At 43.0% G+C, this 18,335-nt stretch overlaps 2 protein-coding genes across 2 annotated transcripts; both read left to right on the top strand.

The window, feature by feature from the left end:
- The first annotated feature begins 8,954 nt into the window (after positions 1–8,954).
- On the top strand, positions 8,955–10,562 carry LOC307154805 (microfibril-associated glycoprotein 4-like). The gene is made up of 5 exons (XM_079864895.1): positions 8,955–9,006; positions 9,085–9,294; positions 9,375–9,471; positions 9,560–9,727; positions 10,051–10,562. The coding sequence occupies exons 1-5, from the start codon at positions 9,001–9,003 to the stop codon at positions 10,314–10,316; spliced, it is 747 nt and encodes a 248-aa protein (XP_079721021.1). The 5' UTR covers positions 8,955–9,000; the 3' UTR covers positions 10,317–10,562.
- Positions 10,563–13,933: 3,371 nt separating this feature from the next.
- LOC307154782 (microfibril-associated glycoprotein 4-like) lies at positions 13,934–17,337 on the top strand (the record flags this gene model as incomplete). Its single annotated transcript, XM_079864868.1, has 4 exons — positions 13,934–14,140; positions 14,225–14,321; positions 16,815–16,979; positions 17,072–17,337. 4 exons carry the CDS (start codon positions 13,934–13,936, stop codon positions 17,335–17,337), a joined length of 735 nt encoding a protein of 244 aa, XP_079720994.1.
- Positions 17,338–18,335: the final 998 nt, after the last annotated feature.

The following is an 18,335-nucleotide window of genomic DNA, read 5'->3' as shown; positions in this document are numbered from 1 at the left end:
CGAAACATGTCCAAAGACATCCAGGATGATCTTCTTTACATTCTCATTGTTAGATTCAGGAACACCTGCAACCCGCAAATTCCATCTCCGTTTATATTCATCCAGTTCCAGACAAGATTGACGAAGGACTTCATTTTCTTTCTTGAGGCTAGTAACCGTGTTCTCCAGAGAGGCAACTCTTTTCGTAACGTCTTCGACTTCCTTGCTAAAGAATTCCATGGATGAGGAGAGGGTGCGAATAGAAGCAGTGTTCTCTTGAACGGACTTTTCCACAGACTGAAGCCTCGCCAAAGACTCCTCTTGGAGTTTGCCTATTTTTTCAACTGCCGCCAAGATAACAGAGTTCGGTACATCATCCTCATTTACTGATACACGCGACTTCTTGGCCAAGGGTCGTTTGTCAGGAGTTTCAGGTAATGGTATATCAAAAGTAGAAACTGAGTCGAGAGGTGTCGCATAGGTATGCATGTCCATCTCCTCTGTCTGTGAAGAGTGCGCCATAGTTTTTCTCTGAGTCGTCGAAGGGGAATTCGAGAGATTTCTGTTTGAGTTCTTAGCAGAACGTTTGCCCATAATGCAACCAACGAAACAAAACAAAAAATATATAAATCAGTAAGCCATTATACTACAATAAAATAGATCACGACATAGTAAAGTAAAAACTGAGTTTTGCTCAAATAACTCACGAGCAACGTACACAAGCTGTTAACACGGCGCCATCTTGCGCGCCCTCAGCCAGAAACATCTGCTGCATTTCCTTGCAAAGCTCTTCCAACATCTGCAGCACATTCAAGCTGTCAGGTTTAGTCTAGTTCCCCTTTACTGTTTGATCGGCACTGAGAGTCTCTCTGAGAGTCTCCTGCACTTTGGGAGTTCTCTTACGAGAGGTTCTCTCGTATTGCGTAAGGAACTTACGCTACGGGAAAAGTAATCTTTTCTCGAGATACTGAAGCCAAAAAATTATCCTTAATTTTTCATAATTTGTCAACGCAGTGCAGCAGGCGGCACAGCAGAGCTAGAGCGGGCAATACTGCGTGCTCATTGGCTGCCGCGCGGCAACTGCTTAAGCCTACCAGTGAGCCCCGCGTGACGTCACGCCCAATCAGGGCACGCGCGCCCTCGCGCGTCACAGCCCGCCAGAAGGGGCGGCGTCAGAGCGTATAAAAACAGGGCTCTGAGGCTTAATTCTCTGATTTCTGTCTCTTCAGCGAAGCTCTTCGCATCGCTGCACTCTGAGAGAAGCCGTCGCCGTCGAAACCAGCAACGAGCCAGCCTAGGACAGCCTGAGGAAGCCGGTCGAATCTTCGCCGCCTTCAGCCTGCCGTGCCAGTTCAGCTATCCGGCGATATATCCTTTCTCGCTTGCTTTGTGTGTGTTTTTCTTGCAGCACTCACTAAAAGAGCAAAGGCGTTTGTTTCAAAATGCCTCGAGTTTCATGCGGTTCATGCCGCTCTCCGCTCAGCGACAGAGACCGCCACGTGGTCTGCGCTCTCTGCCTGGGACGTGACCATGCAGCCGTTGCCTTGTCTTCGGGCGGCTGCGAACTCTGCGAGGAACTGCCGATGTCGACCCTGCGGGCTCGACTCGCCTTGTTCAATGCAGAACCCGCTCCAACTGTCTCCGGGCCGCGTAAGAAGAAACGCCGCTCGCAGAGACCACCGGAGCCGGAGATTCGAGCCAGGCCCTCGCCGGAGCACCTCCCGCGAGCCTCGCTCTCTCCCTCGCCTCCCCCGCTTCCCGACGCGCAGCCGCCGGCTACGGCCCGCGATGCCGTCGCCTCTCAGGATGAAGCGGAAGTGGATGCGCTTCTGGACAGCTGCTCTCTTCTGGCGTCAGACAGCGAAGAGTGGTCCGGTTCACTCCGCTCCGCCTCGTCTTCAAGAGAGTCTGGCAGGACCCATACCGGTGTGGACGCCGAGCTTCTCCGCCTCCTCACGACGGCAGTCGAGCGCTTAGGCCTCGAGTGGTCCCCGCCTGCGGTGCCTCCACCGAACAGGCTCGATGGATGCTTCCTGCCCAAACGCCGCCAGTCTACAGCGTCCAGACCAGCGCCTTTTCTGCCCGAGCTCCACGAGGAACTCTCCAAAGCGTGGAACGCTCCGGTTTCGGCCAGGCTCCGCTCTTCAGCTTCAGCTACTCTCTCCCGAGTGGACAGAGCCGCGGAGAAGGGATACAACAACATCCCTCCGGTCGAACAGGCGGTCGCAGCGCACCTTTGCCCCCCATCCGCGAGATGGCGCTCAAAGTCTGCCCTCCCGTCCAAGGCCTGCAGGACTACTTCGGCGTTCGTCCACCGCGCCTTCTCGGCTAACGGACAGGCCGCTTCAGCCCTGCACACGATGGCGGCCCTTCAGGTCCTTCAGGCCGACCTCCTCCGCCAGCTGGACGAGAAGGGCCCCGACCAGTCCACCTTGACCGACCTGCGCAGCGCGACAGATCTCTCTCTCCGCGCTACCAAGGTAGCTGCACAAGCTATCGGTCGCTCAATGGCCTCGTTCACCGTCACAGAGCGCCACCTGTGGCTGACGCTAGCCGATATGGGAGAATCAGAGCGGTCCGTCTTCCTTAACGCCCCGCTCTCCCCCACCGGCCTCTTCGGACCAGCAGTGAGTGGCCTTGTGGACCGGTTTCCGGAGATGCAGAAGGCATCACAGGCTATGAGCCTCTTCCTGCCTCGCCGCTCGAGCTCCGCTGCAGGCCGCTCTAGCACAGAGCCTCCTGCACGCAGCTCTGCCCAGCGCTCTTCCCGCCCTCCGACCACACAGCAGCGCCAGCGCGGCCGCCCTAGGTCCCGCTCAACCAGCCAGCGCAGGCCGCCGCCCCCGCGAGGGCCTCGGCCTCGAGTCTCGCTGAAGCCCGAGCCTGCGAAGTCCTCCTAGCACTCGTCGGGAGAAAAAGACGGCCGGGTCCCGCTGCGGCCGGACCGCCGTCAAAATTCATCTGTCTTCCTCTGCCAGTCCCCTTAAAAAAGGCTACTGCAGTAGTGTTTTCAGCAGCCAACGAGCCAGTCTGTCGACTCACTCGCCTGCACTCAAACGCCGTTTTTACGGCGACCCAGATAAATCACAATATGAGCATAATATCTGGCCATTCGGCTCATGCCGACAGTGTTATGAGTGTAGTAAATATGCCCACGGCCCAGTGTTCATTTCTACACACAAGCACAAATCCCCCTGTGTACCCTACAGAGCACACTCGCATAAAGCGCGCTCTTGCCGCTCGAGCGATAAGTGTAGGAAATGTGCCCGCTCACGAGTGCTCACAACCACACACTGCTCGCTCTGTCTCACACATTCAGGGTTCAGATATCGCCACCGCCACCGGCCGTGTTTTAATAAAGAGTCCTGTGCCCGCTCCCCCGCGTTCACACTCTGCTGTAAACACTCACGCGCGCTCTCCCAGCGCAATTCGGCCGGTCACTGCTATCAGCGAGTCCCCGTCTCGCAGCACTGTCTCAGCGCGCAGCGCGCGCCCGCCACTGCAGATTCCTCGTCCCGCGCTATGCAACGGACGGGACTCAGAGGCCATTCGACCCGTAGCTATGAGTGCGAATGCATGGAAGGCTATTCCGGGTGTGTCGACATGGGTGCTGGACACGGTAATACAGGGCTATTCGCTACAGTTCAGTCGTCGGCCTCCGCGCTTTCTAGCCCGGACCGAAACGAAAGTGAACGCAGAAGCAGCCCATCTGCTGCATGCAGAGATAGCGAAGCTGCTGCGAAAAAAGGCGATAGAGAGAGTTCCTCCTTCTCTGACCGAGGCGGGCTTTTACAGCCGTTATTTCCTCGTGCCCAAGAAGGACGGCGGGCTCAGACCCATATTAGATCTGAGACATTTGAACAGAGCCCTCATGAGACGGCCGTTCAAAATGCTTACGACCAGGCAGATCCTCGCGCTAATTCGCCCGAGGGACTGGTTTATATCTCTCGATCTGAAAGACGCGTATTTTCAAATCCAGATTATACCCCGTCACAGGCCATTCTTGAGATTCGCCTTCGACGGCCAGGTGTATCAATATACCGTCCTGCCGTTCGGCCTGTCCCTAGCACCCCGCACATTTACGAAGTGCATGGATTCAGCTCTCGCTCCCCTGAGAAAACAGGGCATGCGAATCCTGAACTATCTGGACGATTGGCTCATTCTAGCGCAGTCAAAAGAGGAACTCATCTCTCACAAGATAGCGCTTCTCAGTCATCTGGAAAGCCTGGGTCTTTCGGTGAACTGGGACAAAAGTTCACTTATCCCCAGTCAGTCTATTTCCTTCCTAGGAATAGAACTGGACTCGGTGGCGATGACTGCCAGGCTGTCAGATCAGCGCGCGCGCTGTGTTCGACACCTCGCCGCATCCGTCCAAAAGGGCAGATACCTCCCTCTGAAACGTTTCCAAAGGCTGTTAGGCCATATGGCATCAGCCGCAGTGGTCCTACGGCTGGGTTTACTTCGTATGCGCCCGCTACAATGCTGGCTGAAATCGAAAGTACCCCGCGGAGCGTGGGTTTCGGGCAGCGCTCGAGTCAGCGTGACTCAGGTCTGTGTCTCAGCCCTGCAGCCCTGGCTAGCGCCCGAATGGTACCGTCAGGGAGTGACAATGGGAGCCATCTCACACCGCAAAGTGGTCTCGACAGACGCGTCCAACATGGGTTGGGGAGCGCTTTACGAGGGCAGACCAATCTGCGGCCCCTGGTCGGGCCCAGAGCGGAACCTCCATATAAACTGTCTGGAGATGTTAGCGGTCGAGAAAGCTTTGAAGCATTTTCTCCCATACTTGCGGGGACACCACGTGCTAGTTCGCTCAGACAACATGTCAGTGGTGTCCTACGTGAACCGCCAGGGCGGACTCAGATCCAGAGCCCTGCGCGCTCTAACAGAACGCCTTTTGGTCTGGGCTCAGGGCTCTCTGCGCTCGCTGAGAGGAATCGCAGGTCCCCTTCAGATTCCAGCTCTTGGACGCGGGCAGGTCCCCCTCCACGCTCAAGGTATATGTTGCGGCGATTGCTGCGTTCGCCGACTCGGCACTTGGAAGAAACGAACTCGTTACCCGTTTCCTGCGAGGCGCCAGGAGGCTGAACCCTCCGCGGCCACCTTCGGTTCCGATATGGGATCTGTCTTTGGTCCTGGAGGCCCTTAAAGCTTTTCCCTTCGAGCCGCTAGACTCTGTGGGTCTCAAATACCTCACTTTCAAAACCGTTTTTCTGCTGGCCCTCGCCTCAGTAAAACGCGTGGGTGACTTACATGCGCTATCAGTCATTCTCGTTAGTCATTCTCAAACCCAGACATGGCTATGTCCCTAAAGTGTTGGGTACTCCTTTCAGAGCACAGGTTATCTCCCTCTCAGCCCTGCCGCCGGCAGCCAGCGAGGTCGATAATAGCCTCCTTTGCCCTGTCAGGGCGTTAAGGCTTTATATTACGCGCTCTGCAGCCTTCAGGCTCTCAGAGCAGCTCTTTGTTTCGTTTGGTGGGCGCACCAAGGGTCTCGCCGCCTCGAAACAGACGTTATCCAGATGGATAGTGGATGCTATCGCGACAGCATACGCGTCCAAAGACCTGCAGTGCCCTCTGGGCATACGGGCTCATTCCACCAGAGGCGTTGCCTCATCGTGGGCATGGTCCAGTGGGATTTCCATTTATGACATTTGTACGGCAGCAGGCTGGGCCTCCCCGTCTACATTTATTAGGTTTTATAACCTGGAAGTTCCCGCCCTGCAGGCTAAACTTCTTGCAGTCTAAAATCATGTTCATGCCCTGCTCTTCGCAGGCTGGATATTAGATTTGACTCTTCTGGTCGAGCCGCACTTTCAGGGAAAGCTCTTATATACAGACCGGCTGCGCCGCTCTGTTTCTCCCTATGGGTGCTTATGTACACTCCCACTCTTCACTCCCCGGGCCCCCTCCCCCTGGAGTTGTGTGTGGATGCATGGCGCGCACGGCGTTGACAAAGGGTTCCCGTAGCGTAAGTTCCTTACGCAATACGAGAGAACCTCTCGTAAGAGAACGATACTTGGTTACTCACGTAACCTCGGTTCTCTCTAGAGAGGGAACGAGTATTGCGTTCCCTGCCGTGCTTGCGCCTCGAGCTCATGTCGCTTCATTCGACAGAAACCAGAGAATTAAGCCTCCGAGCCCTGTTTTTATACGCTCTGACGCCGCCCCTTCTGGCGGGCTGTGACGCGCGAGCCCTGATTGGGCGTGACGTCACGCGGGGCTCACTGGTAGGCTTAAGCAGTTGCCGCGCGGCAGCCAATGAGCACGCAGTATTGCCCGCTCTAGCTCTGCTGTGCCGCCTGCTGCACTGCGTTGACAAATTATGAAAAATTAAGGATAATTTTTTGGCTTCAGTATCTCGAGAAAAGATGACTTTTCCCGTAGCGTAAGTTCCTTACGCAATACTCGTTCCCTCTCTAGAGAGAACCGAGGTTACGTGAGTAACCAAGTATCGTTTTACCAGCAGTGGACTTTTTCCGTTTCTCTTGTCTCTCACTTTCAGCCTTCTGTAGAAGTTAATCTGTTATGCTCACATCACTCTGAGGTAGGGTAGGATTTGGAACTTCACCGAATCACTCAACAGTCCCTTTTCTATTGAGAGGAAGAACTTGCACTGAATGAGGGCTTTGCTGTAGCGTGTAAACCTGAATTCACATACACATTCACTCATCACATACTGAACGCTATTTTCACTATACTAGTGTCTTCGACCAATCCTCTGCCTAGTGTAACGCTTAGGGTGCTCTCTACTGGTGAAGCTGAATTTAACAAGAATTACACTCTTTAAAAATATATCACAACATTGTTATCATTATTAAATGTCACAATAGATTCAACTCAGTCAGCAAAATCTTATTTAGCTCTTCCTGTCCTATAGCTGTAAAGCACTGCAATTGTTATTGAGGGGCGATAGTTGAGGCTGAACCATAAAATGCTGTCAAAGCTTTTATGTTTACAACTGTATTTTTTTATGCTTTCGATATTTTCAGCGAAGAAATTCATAAAATCATTACTACCAAACTGTGATGTAATATTCAGTTCAGGTGATGTCTGTTTATTTGTTAATCTAGCCACTGTACTAAATAAAACCTTGGATTGTTTTGATTATTTTTTATGAATTTTCGGAGATGCTCGACCCTGGCCGCTTTTTAGAGCCTTTTCATAGCATTTATAGAGCTCTAAATGAGTTTTTTTCCATTTGCGCTCAAGGTTACGAGTTTCTCTCTTGAGAGTAATACTGTTGTACCATAGTGTAGTACTTCTCACCAACCTTTTTTAATCTGAGGGTTGAAAGAGTTTATAATGTACTAGAGAATATAATGATCATACAGCTAGTTATTTCAACAAGTTCATTTGTGTGTTTGGGTACACTGAGCAGCCGAGACAGATCTGGGGTGCGTTCTCCGAAACTACCTTAACGCTACGTCGTTCTTAAGTTGTACCTTAAGAAGTACCTTATCGTTAATACGTGGTTTCCGAAACCTTCTTAGTTAAGTATACCTTCTGTAAGTCATACGTTCGTAAGGTTGGTCTGGAGCGCTCTTAGCTATACCTTATCGCTGCTGACGGTTCATACCGCTAGTGGCCACCACTACGCAAAAAGCTTTTTTACATCGCAGTTTAATTACACATAGAAAATTTTATATGAACATTTAATATAAAATCTGATTTAGTATTAAAATTACATTTTTACTTTACTTTAAAATTTTACACATAAAATACTTAAGTTGTTATAGCCTACACCCAGTGTATGGAAGTGTTTTCATTAATAAAGTTTCCATACACTAATGGTTGTTAGCTTTTTAATTACTATCCTAAGGCACATCAGCTGGCGAACCATTTGACAGAAAAGGCTTAGGAGTCTATATAAAGAAAGATGAGTTTACACAAACTTTATAGCTATGGCAGCGAGACAGCGAGTACTTGTTTTAAATCAAAGACGGCGCCGTCCGCGGAGCCAGTTAGTGTATGTCAACTACATGGCTGGTGGATAATCAGCATACGTTGTGGAGAACATTAACACACTTATGGCCGTGAGGGTTTGGGATTGCACACTTGCTAAATTATAAACACATACTCATATTTATTTCTGCATGTACATATTTCAATGAGCCCCGATAAATGCAGTTTGTACTATTTCTAAAACGCTTCTTTATAAAGAACATTGTTTTCTCAATACTTTACCTATAGCGCTGTGAAGGAAAGAGCGCACAATCGATCATCGAGGCATCGATATCAACCTATTCAGCGCCTCCACCATGGACAGCACCTGCTAAGGTCGAACTTAAGAAGGTTTACCTTAAGCAACATCCTAAGGTATAGTTCGGAGAACACACGTAGGAAAGGTATACCTGTAGTTAAGGTGTACCTTTTGAGTCTTCGTAGCGCGCTAAGAGACAACGTTATCGGAGAACGCACCCCAGGTTATTTGTGAATCTACAGTATATTTAGTGGTTGGGATAATTGCTCTACCTAGTCGATAACGCAGAGAAATATGACAAATATCAGCAGTAAAGTTAATAGAATGTTCATTCAAAGTTATCTGGCCTTTAACAATGTTCTAAAAAGGTTAGCACAAAATCATTATTTATACATTGTTCATTGTTCGTGGCTGTTTTGACCTTGTATGAACAATGGTGTGCCAAATACCCTTTGCCAACATGATGGGTTATTTACATAGAGTGTAGATTCTGTTTTTTTTAGAATGTAAACTACCGGTAATATGAACTTAATCTTGTATCCAGACATCTAGAGATTTATAGTAAACATTTACATAAAGACACAGAGGAGGAGTCTGAGAATCTGACAGATATATAAAGAGTGTTTGTGTCAGACTGAACAACACAAACGGTGAGTTACTGTTTTATTCTTCATTTACCTCACAGAACTTTCAGACATTTATAAAATTTCCAGAAAATTAACTAAATGTAAAAATAGACGTTGTATGAAAATGTTTCTGTCATTTTTGTCTAGATAAATCAGACCTCTGCTGTGATCTACTGAGGAGAGTCTGAGAAGATGGCAGTAAGTTCATCAACAACTCTACATTTCTAGAGAGCGTCTTCAGTGTGATGTTCATCTCTTTCTCTCTGTCTCGTTTAGTTGATGGTGTTCTTGGCGGTTCTTCTCTCTGTTGTTCTGGTGAGCGGGTGCAGTCAGGATGGAGACATGCCGGCCGACTGTTCTGACCTTTATAAAGCAGGACAAAAGCTCAGTGGGATTTACGCCATCTATCCAGCAGGAGACATTCCTGTCTGGGTTTACTGTCACATGGTCTCAGATGGGAAAGATGAAGACAACGGAGGATGGACGGTACGAATGTGACTTTAGATCATCAAACACACATCAGAGCATACATTATGAATCATATATTCTATATAAACCCATCACAGGTGATTCAGAGGAGAATGGACGGCAGTGTGAATTTCTATCGGCCGTGGAAAGAGTACAAGAGAGGATTCGGCAATGTGGAGAGCGAATACTGGCTGGGTAAGATCTCACATCGTGTGTCCGGTTGTGTGGATGATCATGTGTTTGGTTGAACATGTTCTTCGTGTGTCTGTGTGTGTGTGAACAGGGCTGGAGAACATGTACCAGCTGACACGTAAGAAGAAGTACATGCTGAGAGTGGATATGGAGGACTTCCCAGGAAGGAAGGGTTCGGCTCTGTACTCGTTGTTCTCTGTGGATTGTGAAACTGATGGGTATCAGCTGCATGTTTCAGGGTTCAAGGATGGAGGAGCAGGTAGGACACTTTCATTCATACTCATTTCTTTACAATTATCAGTTGAGTAAATGTACACTTGTTCATGCACTTTTTTTAAATTGTTTTTTCTTGAAGTCAGTTTCACTGAAATATTAGTGTCCTCTGTAATTGTAAATATTTTTGTCTTGTTCTTCAAATTTACATTATATGTAATGAAATCTTCCCCTTATTCTTATTCTATTCTGCAGAATTAATTCTATCCCATTGACTTTTGCTCAAAAACAAAATTATTCTTTTATAACAAAGAATGGGACCCTGTCACATATTGTTAATGCCTTAATTGATGCTCCTCATCTCTGCAGGCGACTCTTTGATCCACCACAACAATCAGAAGTTCTCCACCTTTGACAAGGACCAAGACTCCAATGCAAGTAACTGTGCCAAACAGTATCTCGGGGGATTTTGGTACAAATATTGTCATCTTACCAACCCCAATGGTGTGTACTTATGGGGAGAAGATGATACTAAAATGTATCATTTTGCAATTGGTGTTGCTTGGCTAAGCTGGAAAAACAATTTCGATGTCAGTATGAAAACATTCATAATGAAGATCAAAGTCGTGCCCTAGAAACATTAGTGTTTCCAGGAGCAAGCATCTGATATTGTTGTCACTCTATGACAAATGTGAAGGTTTAAAGTTTTTCTTTTCTCTGTAAACTGTAATGGAGTAAATCATGAAAAAAACTAGCTGTGAATGTTGGTGTTGTGCACTAAACTCTTCCTGTCAATGATTTTTCTTAATTTTTGGTCAGTTTTTCAGATTTACTATGCAAACAACTTCATACATTTAAAATAAACTGCAGCATTGAATGAGTTATGCCTGTATTGTGATGTCTTACTTTCCACCAAAAAAGATACATGCACGAAAACAGCAGATTTTTGCTTCCACTCAAACATTTACAACATGGTATAATAAATTATCTGTAGGGTATTTTGAGCTGAAACTTCAGACACATTCTAGGGACACCTGAGACTTCATTACATCTTGTAAAAAGGGACATCGTAAGTCCCCTTTAAATTCTAATCGCTGAACATGCAGATGCACTTTTGGCAGAGATAGAGGTCTGCACAGGCTTTAAATTGAAGCCCGAACCCGGCACGTACCCGAGATCACTTAACCCGACCCGAACCCACCCAACCGGTACTGTTACATTTTCAGACAGAACCCGACCAAAACCCAAAGTCCATTTCTCAAAGCAAACACCGTTTTGCAACATGCTGTATTTTAGTTTCTTCAAGACACAGTGGCCACCTCAGCAGCAAAAGAGATAAAGCACTTGCCAATTATGAAACTTTACTAGGTGAACCAGTGTAACAAGTCACAATAATTCCTCAGGAACTCGAACTTTGAACTTCAAAACAAAGGTTGCCCAAAGTGTTGCAAAACTATTTACACAAAAAAGATCATAATTCTTCCACAGTGCAGCTCTCCATGCACATGGGGCCTGTGGGCTCGGTCCTGGTACACACCTCTATTTCCTTGTGCATTTCAGCCTGAGGGTGGCGCTCTAATGTTGATTGACTGGCTCTAAGAACACACAGGTATAAAATGTTATCTTAGATTTACCTTAATATGATAATTAATGTTAAAAAACAAGCCATGTCCATTCTCATGACAAACAGACATTTACTGGCTGTTCACACAGCCTATAGACAAAGGTTTTTATACAGTGGTGTAATATGACTTTATAGAATAGCATAATCCATTCTGCTGTCTGATATTAGTTATGATATTAATGTTTCCATTTTTATTTATAGTATTTTTCAACTGTGCTTTTCAAGCAGTTTTGGAATGTCATTTGTTATTTACATTTTATATTCCTTGTCAGCAAGCATGACAGTAATAAATGAAACAGAATAGTATGAACTAACACTTCATTTATCCAAGTTCTTTCACCATGAACAAAAAAAGAGCTGGTCTTGGGCATTAAACTCTGGTGTTAAAAAAAGGCCCAACTCCGGCCCTGCTGAAACCATATATGGAGAAAGTCAGAAATGTGGCCATATTTTATCCATCCTTATCCATCCTGGACCACGGCAAAGCTCTGCCTATTTGCCACCTACTCACCAAACACATGATCATTCTGGGACGTATTGGGAGAAAGCTCACCAAAACCTCAGTTGTTCTAACTAACACTTTTTAGTTCACTTTACTAAATGTCTTAACTTAGTTGTAAACATCTAGTAATCTGTACTATTGACATATTATGCCTTGGTTACTCAGAAAACCCAAGTTACGATTAAGTGATTGGTTTGAGTGTGAGTCAGCGCAAACTCATCAGCACAAACAGATGCCTGGGACAATGATGTCACCTTCTGTTCGTTAAGGTAGACAACAATGCGATCAGGAATACAACTTTTAAATTCCTCTAACAAAACCAACTCACGTAAAGCATGAAAATCTGACACTTTATTTGATGTGCAACACCTGTCAAACAACATACTCTTCTCTCTAATTGTTTAAAAATATATCACAACAGTGTTATCATTATTAAATGTTATAATAGATTCAACTCAGTCACCAAAATCTTATTTAACTCTTTCTGTCCTATATCTGTAAAGCACTGCAATTGTTCTTGAGGGGCGATAGTTGAGGCTGAACCATTAAATGCTGTCAAATGTTTTACATTTACAACTGTATTTTTTGATGCTTTCGATTTTTTCAGTGAAGAAATTTATAAAATCATTACTACTAAACTGTGATGTAATATTCAGTTCAGGTGATGTCTGTTTATTTGTTAATCTAGCCACTGTACTAAATAAAAACATTGGATTGTTTTGATAATTTTTTATGAATTTTCGGAGATGCTCAGCCCTGGCCGCTTTTTAGAGCCTTTTCATAGCATTTATAGAGCTCTAAATGAGTTTTTTCCCATTTGCGCTCAAGGTTACGAGTTTCTCTCTTGAGAGTAATACTGTTGTACCATGGTGCAGTACTTTTCTCTCCAACCTTTTTTAATCTGAGGGGTGAAACAGTTTATAATGTACTAGAGAATATAATGCAGATCACTAGTTATTTCAACAAGTTCATTTGTGTGTTTGGGTACACTGAGCAGCCGAGACAGATCAGGTTATTTGTGAATCTATATTTAGTGGTTGGGATAATTGTTCTACCTGGTCGATAACGCAGAGTAATATGGCAAATATCAGCAGTACGCAACAGTAAGGTTATCTCAAAGTAAAGTTAATAGAATGTTCATTCAAAGTTATCTGGTCTATAACAATGTTCTAAAAAGGTTAGCAGAAAATAATTTTTTATACATCGTTCATGGAACTTTTTTCTGAAACGTTCTAGTTGGACATTCATTAATATTTTTTAAATGCTACTACTTGTTTCACAATGTTTAGAGAACTTTCAAAAGCAACATTCACATAATGATAAAAGGAATGATATATGATAAAATGGAATGTTTCCTTAACATTCACATAACCAAGAAAAAATGATAAGAGAACATTCAGAAATAACGTGTACATAACTTAATGGAACTTTGAGTGTGACAGAGACATTTTACACTTAAAATAAACTGAAACTTTTTGTGGCTGTTTTGACCTTGTGTGAACAATGTTGTGCGAGTTAGTGTAAATAGCCTTTGCCAACAGGATGGGTTATTTACCTGGAATGTAGATTCTGTTTTTTTAGAATGTAAACTACCGGTAATATGAACTTAATCTTGTAGCAGACATCTAGAGATTTATAGTGGACATTTACATAGACACAGAGGAGGAGTCTGAGAATCTGACAGATATATAAAGAGTGTTTGTGTCAGACTGAACAACACAAACGGTGAGTTACTGTTTTATTCTTCATTTTCCATTTATCAAATTTTCAGAAAATTAACTAAATGCAAAAATAGACATTGAATGAAAATGTTTCTGTTATTTTTGTCTAGATCAGTGGTTCCCAAACCTGTCCTGGAGTACCCCCAACACTGCACATTTTCTTTGTCTCCCTAATCAAACACACCTGATTCAACTCATCAGCTCATTATCACATGGGTTAATGAGCTGATGAGTTGAATCAGTTGTGTTTGATTAGGACAGGTTTGGGAACCACTGGTCTAGATAAATCAGACCTCTGCTGTGATCTACTGAGGAGAGACTGAGAAGATGGCAGTAAGTTCATCAACAACTCTACATTTCTAGAGAGGGTTTTCAGTGTGATGTTCATCTCTTTCTCTCTGTCTCATGGTGTTCTTGGCGGTTATTCTCTCTGTTGTTCTGGTGTGTGGGTGCAGTCAGGATGAAGACATGCCGGCCGACTGTTCTGACCTTTATAAAGCAGGACAAAAGCTCAGTGGGATTTACGCCATCTATCCAGCAGGAGACATTCCTGTCTGGGTTTACTGTCACATGGTCTCAGATGGGAAAGATGAAGATAACGGAGGATGGACGGTACGAATGTGACTTTAGATCATCAAACACACATCAGAACATACATTATGAATCATATATATATATATATATAACCCATCACAGGTGATTCAGAGGAGAATGGACGGCAGTGTGAATTTCTATCGGCCGTGGAATCAGTACAAGAGAGGATTCGGGAATGTGGAGAGCGAATACTGGCTGGGTAAGATCTCACAGCGTGTGTCTGTTTGTGTGGATGATCATGTGTTCACTGTAAAAAAAAATCCTAATTTTACAGAAAATAACTGATTTTTTTGACGATCATTTTCTTTCATTTTAAATTGTACTCAAAACACTGTAAAATTACAAATAATATCTGTAAAATAAAAATTCAGCTGTTATTTTAGGTATTGTGACATTAATGACAAATTACAGTAATTCACATTTTTTTTATACAGAAAATTGATTGTATTTTTCATACAGTATTTTTTCTGTTTTCTTAAATTACATAATGTATGTAAAATTACAAATAATATCTGTAAAATAAAAATTCAGCTGTTATTTTAGGTATTGTGACATTAATGACAAATTACAGTAATTCACATTTTTTTTATACAGAAAATTGATTGTATTTTTCATACAGTATTTTTTCTGTTTTCTTAAATTACATAATGTATGTAAAATTTACAGATAATCTGTAATTTAACAGAAACAAAACAGTTAAATGATAAAATGGTCAAATGACTGTCAGCTCCCCAAAAAACTGTAAAACATCCTAAATTAAATAAACTGAAAAACACTGTTATTTCACAGGTATTTCCTGAATAATCACGATCATATACCTTCATTGTAAAAAAAAATCGCAAAAAAAGGGTCAAATGACTGGCAGCTGCGGCTGCCAAACAAAAACCTTAAAATTAAAGTAAAATATGCTAATTTAAATAAACCGAAAAAACACTGTTATTTCACAGGTATTTCCTGCATTATTATGGTCAAATACCTTCAAAAGAATTTAAAATTAAATTAAAAAAATTAAAGTAAAATATGCTAATTTAAATAGTGTAAAAAACTTTAAAATAAATTTGATGTCACCATGATTGAGATCAGTGTCTGCTTTAGTTGGGCTCATGACCCTTGGATTTTTAACTTTTATTTTTCTCTGGCTGCTTTAACTGTGTATTTGATACACATTTGTTTTAGCAATAAATGCAGGAGAATATATCAGATGGTCTTGGTCATTCATTGATGTTATAGTTATTGTATGATGATCTGATTCACTGATGTGTCAGTCAAATCTATGAATATATTATCTTAGATTACATAATATGTAGATGGAGTTTAGCTTCATACAAGGTCTATAATGTCATAATTTTTCACATTACCCTTGAAATATTGAGGCATCAGTATTATAACAATCTGATTTTTTTATATATATATATATATTGTACAGAAAAAGTTTTGAGCTTGTTCATTTTTTCAGTAGTATAGAGACATCAAGAATCAACATATGAATTTCAACAATGGTGACAACCAACAAAGCCTTTTTGTGACTTTATAGTAATTCAGATTTTTTTTCATTGTCACCATTGTTGCGATTCATACACTGATTCTTGATGTCTGAGTGAGTCTATATGATCCTGTCAAAACATTTTCTGTATAATGACTTCATAAAATCTGAGTATCACAGCACTGCAAGATCTTCTATAGCAGTTTTATCATGCAAAATGAACCACTAATATTTAACGACTTAATCAGATATTTCATTTCAGGTAGTATTAATAAAGCAGGACACTACATGATGACTATTATCACTACAAAGTGACCAACATCATCTGATCTGAGTCTCTCTTGGATTGCTACAAGTACTAATATGCATCAGAGACATTCAGTTAATGCAGCCAGAGAAACATTAAAAGTTCAAGAGCCCAACTAAAGCAAACACTGATCTCCATCATGGTGACATCAAACTTTATTCTTTTCAATAAAACTTCATTTTCTAAACCTCTGTTAATTCTCAATAAGAAATAAGTGAAGATGCTGAGATCCTGAGAGATCTGGTAGTGTTTAATGTTCTGTTGAGGTTTAAAGTGTTTCTGTACGGCGTGTTTCGTGTGTCACCATTGTGTTGAAGAGTAGAGCCTGAGCTTCAGTCCAGGATGAGCAGAGAAACACTGATGAAATGCTGCATGTTGCTTTATTTAACTGACAGTAACTGTGTAGTTGATGCAGTGACGTATAGTCACAGCAAATCATGCATTTAATTAACTGCATGTTTTTCAGTAAAAAAATCTGAAAATAAATGTGAAAACTGTTTTAACTGTATGTTTCTGTTAAATATTTATGAAGATTTCTGTAAAAGTATTTTGCACTTATTTAAATTAGGATATTTTACATTAATTTTACAGTTTTTGTTTGGCAGCCGCAGCTGACAGTCATTTGACTGTTATTGTATGGGATTTTTTTTTTACAGTGAAGGTGTTTGATCGTAATAATTCAGGAAATAGCTTTAAAATAAGAGTTTTTCTGTAAAACATTTAAGGAAAGTTTCTATAAGTTTTTTTTTTTTTTTTGCACCTCATTTAAATTAGGATATTTTACTTTATTTTTACGTTTTTGTTTGGCAGCCGCAGCTGACCGTCATTGACCGGTTTTTTTTTTTACGATTGTATTTTTTACAGTGTTTGGTTGAACATTTTCTTCGCGTGTGTGCAAATAGGATTGGAGAACATGTACCAGCTGACACGTAAGAAGTACATGCTGAGAGTGGATCTGGAGGACTTCCCAGGAAGGAAGGGTTCGGCTCTGTACTCGTCCTTCTCTGTGGGTCCTGAATCTGATGGGTATCAGCTGCATGTTTCAGGGTTCAAGGATGGAGGAGCAGGTAGGACACTTTCATTCATACTCATTTCTTTACAATTATCAGTTGAGTAATTGTACATTTGTTCATACACTTCATGCTCCTCATCTCTGCAGGCGACTCTTTGATCCACCACAACAATCAGAAGTTCTCCACCTTTGACAAGGACCAAGACTCCAATGCAAGTAACTGTGCCAAACAGTATCTCGGGGTATTTTGGTACAAATATTGTCATCTTACCAACCCCAATGGTGTGTACTTATGGGGAGAAGATGATAATGCAATTTATCATTTTGCAATTGGTGTTGCTTGGCAAAGCTGGAACAACAATTTCGATGTCAGTATGAAAACATTCATAATGAAGATCAAAGTCGTGCCGTAGAAACATTAGTGTTTCCAGGAGCAAGCATCTGATATTGTTGTCACTATGACAATGTGAAGGTTTAAAGTTTTTCTTTTCTTTGTCAACTGTAATGGAGTAAATCATGAAAAAAAAGCTAGCTGTGAATGTTGGTGTTGTGCACTAAACTCTTCCTGTCAATGATTTTTCTTCATTTTTGGTCAGTTTTTCAGATTTACTATGCAAACAACTTCATACATTTAAAATAAACTGCAGCATTAAATGAGTTCTGCCTGTATGCTGATGTCTTAATTTCCACCAAAAAAGACACATGCACGAAAACAGCAGGTTTTTGCTTCCACTCAAACATTTACAACATGGTATAATAAATTATCTGTAGGGTATTTTGAGCTGAAACTTCAGACACGTTCTGGGGACACCTGAGACTTCATTACATCTTGTAAAAAGGGGCATAGTAGGTCCCCTTTAAATTCTAATCGCTGAACATGCAGATGCACTTTTGACAGAGATAGAGGTCTGCACAGGCTTTAAATTGAAGCCCGAACCCGGCACGTACCCGAGATCACTTAACCTGACCCGAACCCACCCAACCGGTACTGTTACATTTTCAGACAGAACCCCACCAAAACCCGAAATCTATTTCTCAAAGCAAACTCCTTTTTGCAACATGCTGTGTTTTAGGACTGCATGCAATGACCAGATTCTTCAAGACACAGTGGCCACCTCCGCAGCAAAAGAGATAAAGCACTTGCCAATTATGAAACTTTACTAGGTGAACCAGTGTAACAAGTCACAATAATTCCTCAGGAACTCAAACTTTGAACTTCAAAACAAAGGTTGCCCAAAGTGTTGCAAAACTATTTACACAAGATAATAACATATTTCTTCCACAGTGCAGCTCTCCATGCACATAGGGCCTGTGGGCTCGGTCCTGGCAAGTCAGGCAATTCAGCCTGAGGGTGGCGCTCTAATGTTGATTGACTGGCTCAAAGAACACACAGGTATGAAATGTTATTTTA

Source organism: Squalius cephalus (genome assembly GCF_949319135.1).
Source record: "Squalius cephalus genome assembly, chromosome: 2".
NCBI lineage: Eukaryota > Metazoa > Chordata > Actinopteri > Cypriniformes > Leuciscidae > Squalius > Squalius cephalus.
Note: the sequence above shows the minus strand (reverse complement) of the source record. Positions and strands in the feature narration are given on the sequence as shown.

What these genes read in the sequence shown, in the direction of transcription:
- LOC307154805 (XM_079864895.1), top strand. An exon ending in GGAGAGCGAATACTGGCTGG is followed by an intron (nt 9,472 to 9,559) that starts GTAAGATCTCAC and finishes GTGTGTGAACAG; the next exon opens with GGCTGGAGAACATGTACCAG. An exon ending in GTTCAAGGATGGAGGAGCAG is followed by an intron (nt 9,728 to 10,050) that starts GTAGGACACTTT and finishes TCATCTCTGCAG; the next exon opens with GCGACTCTTTGATCCACCAC.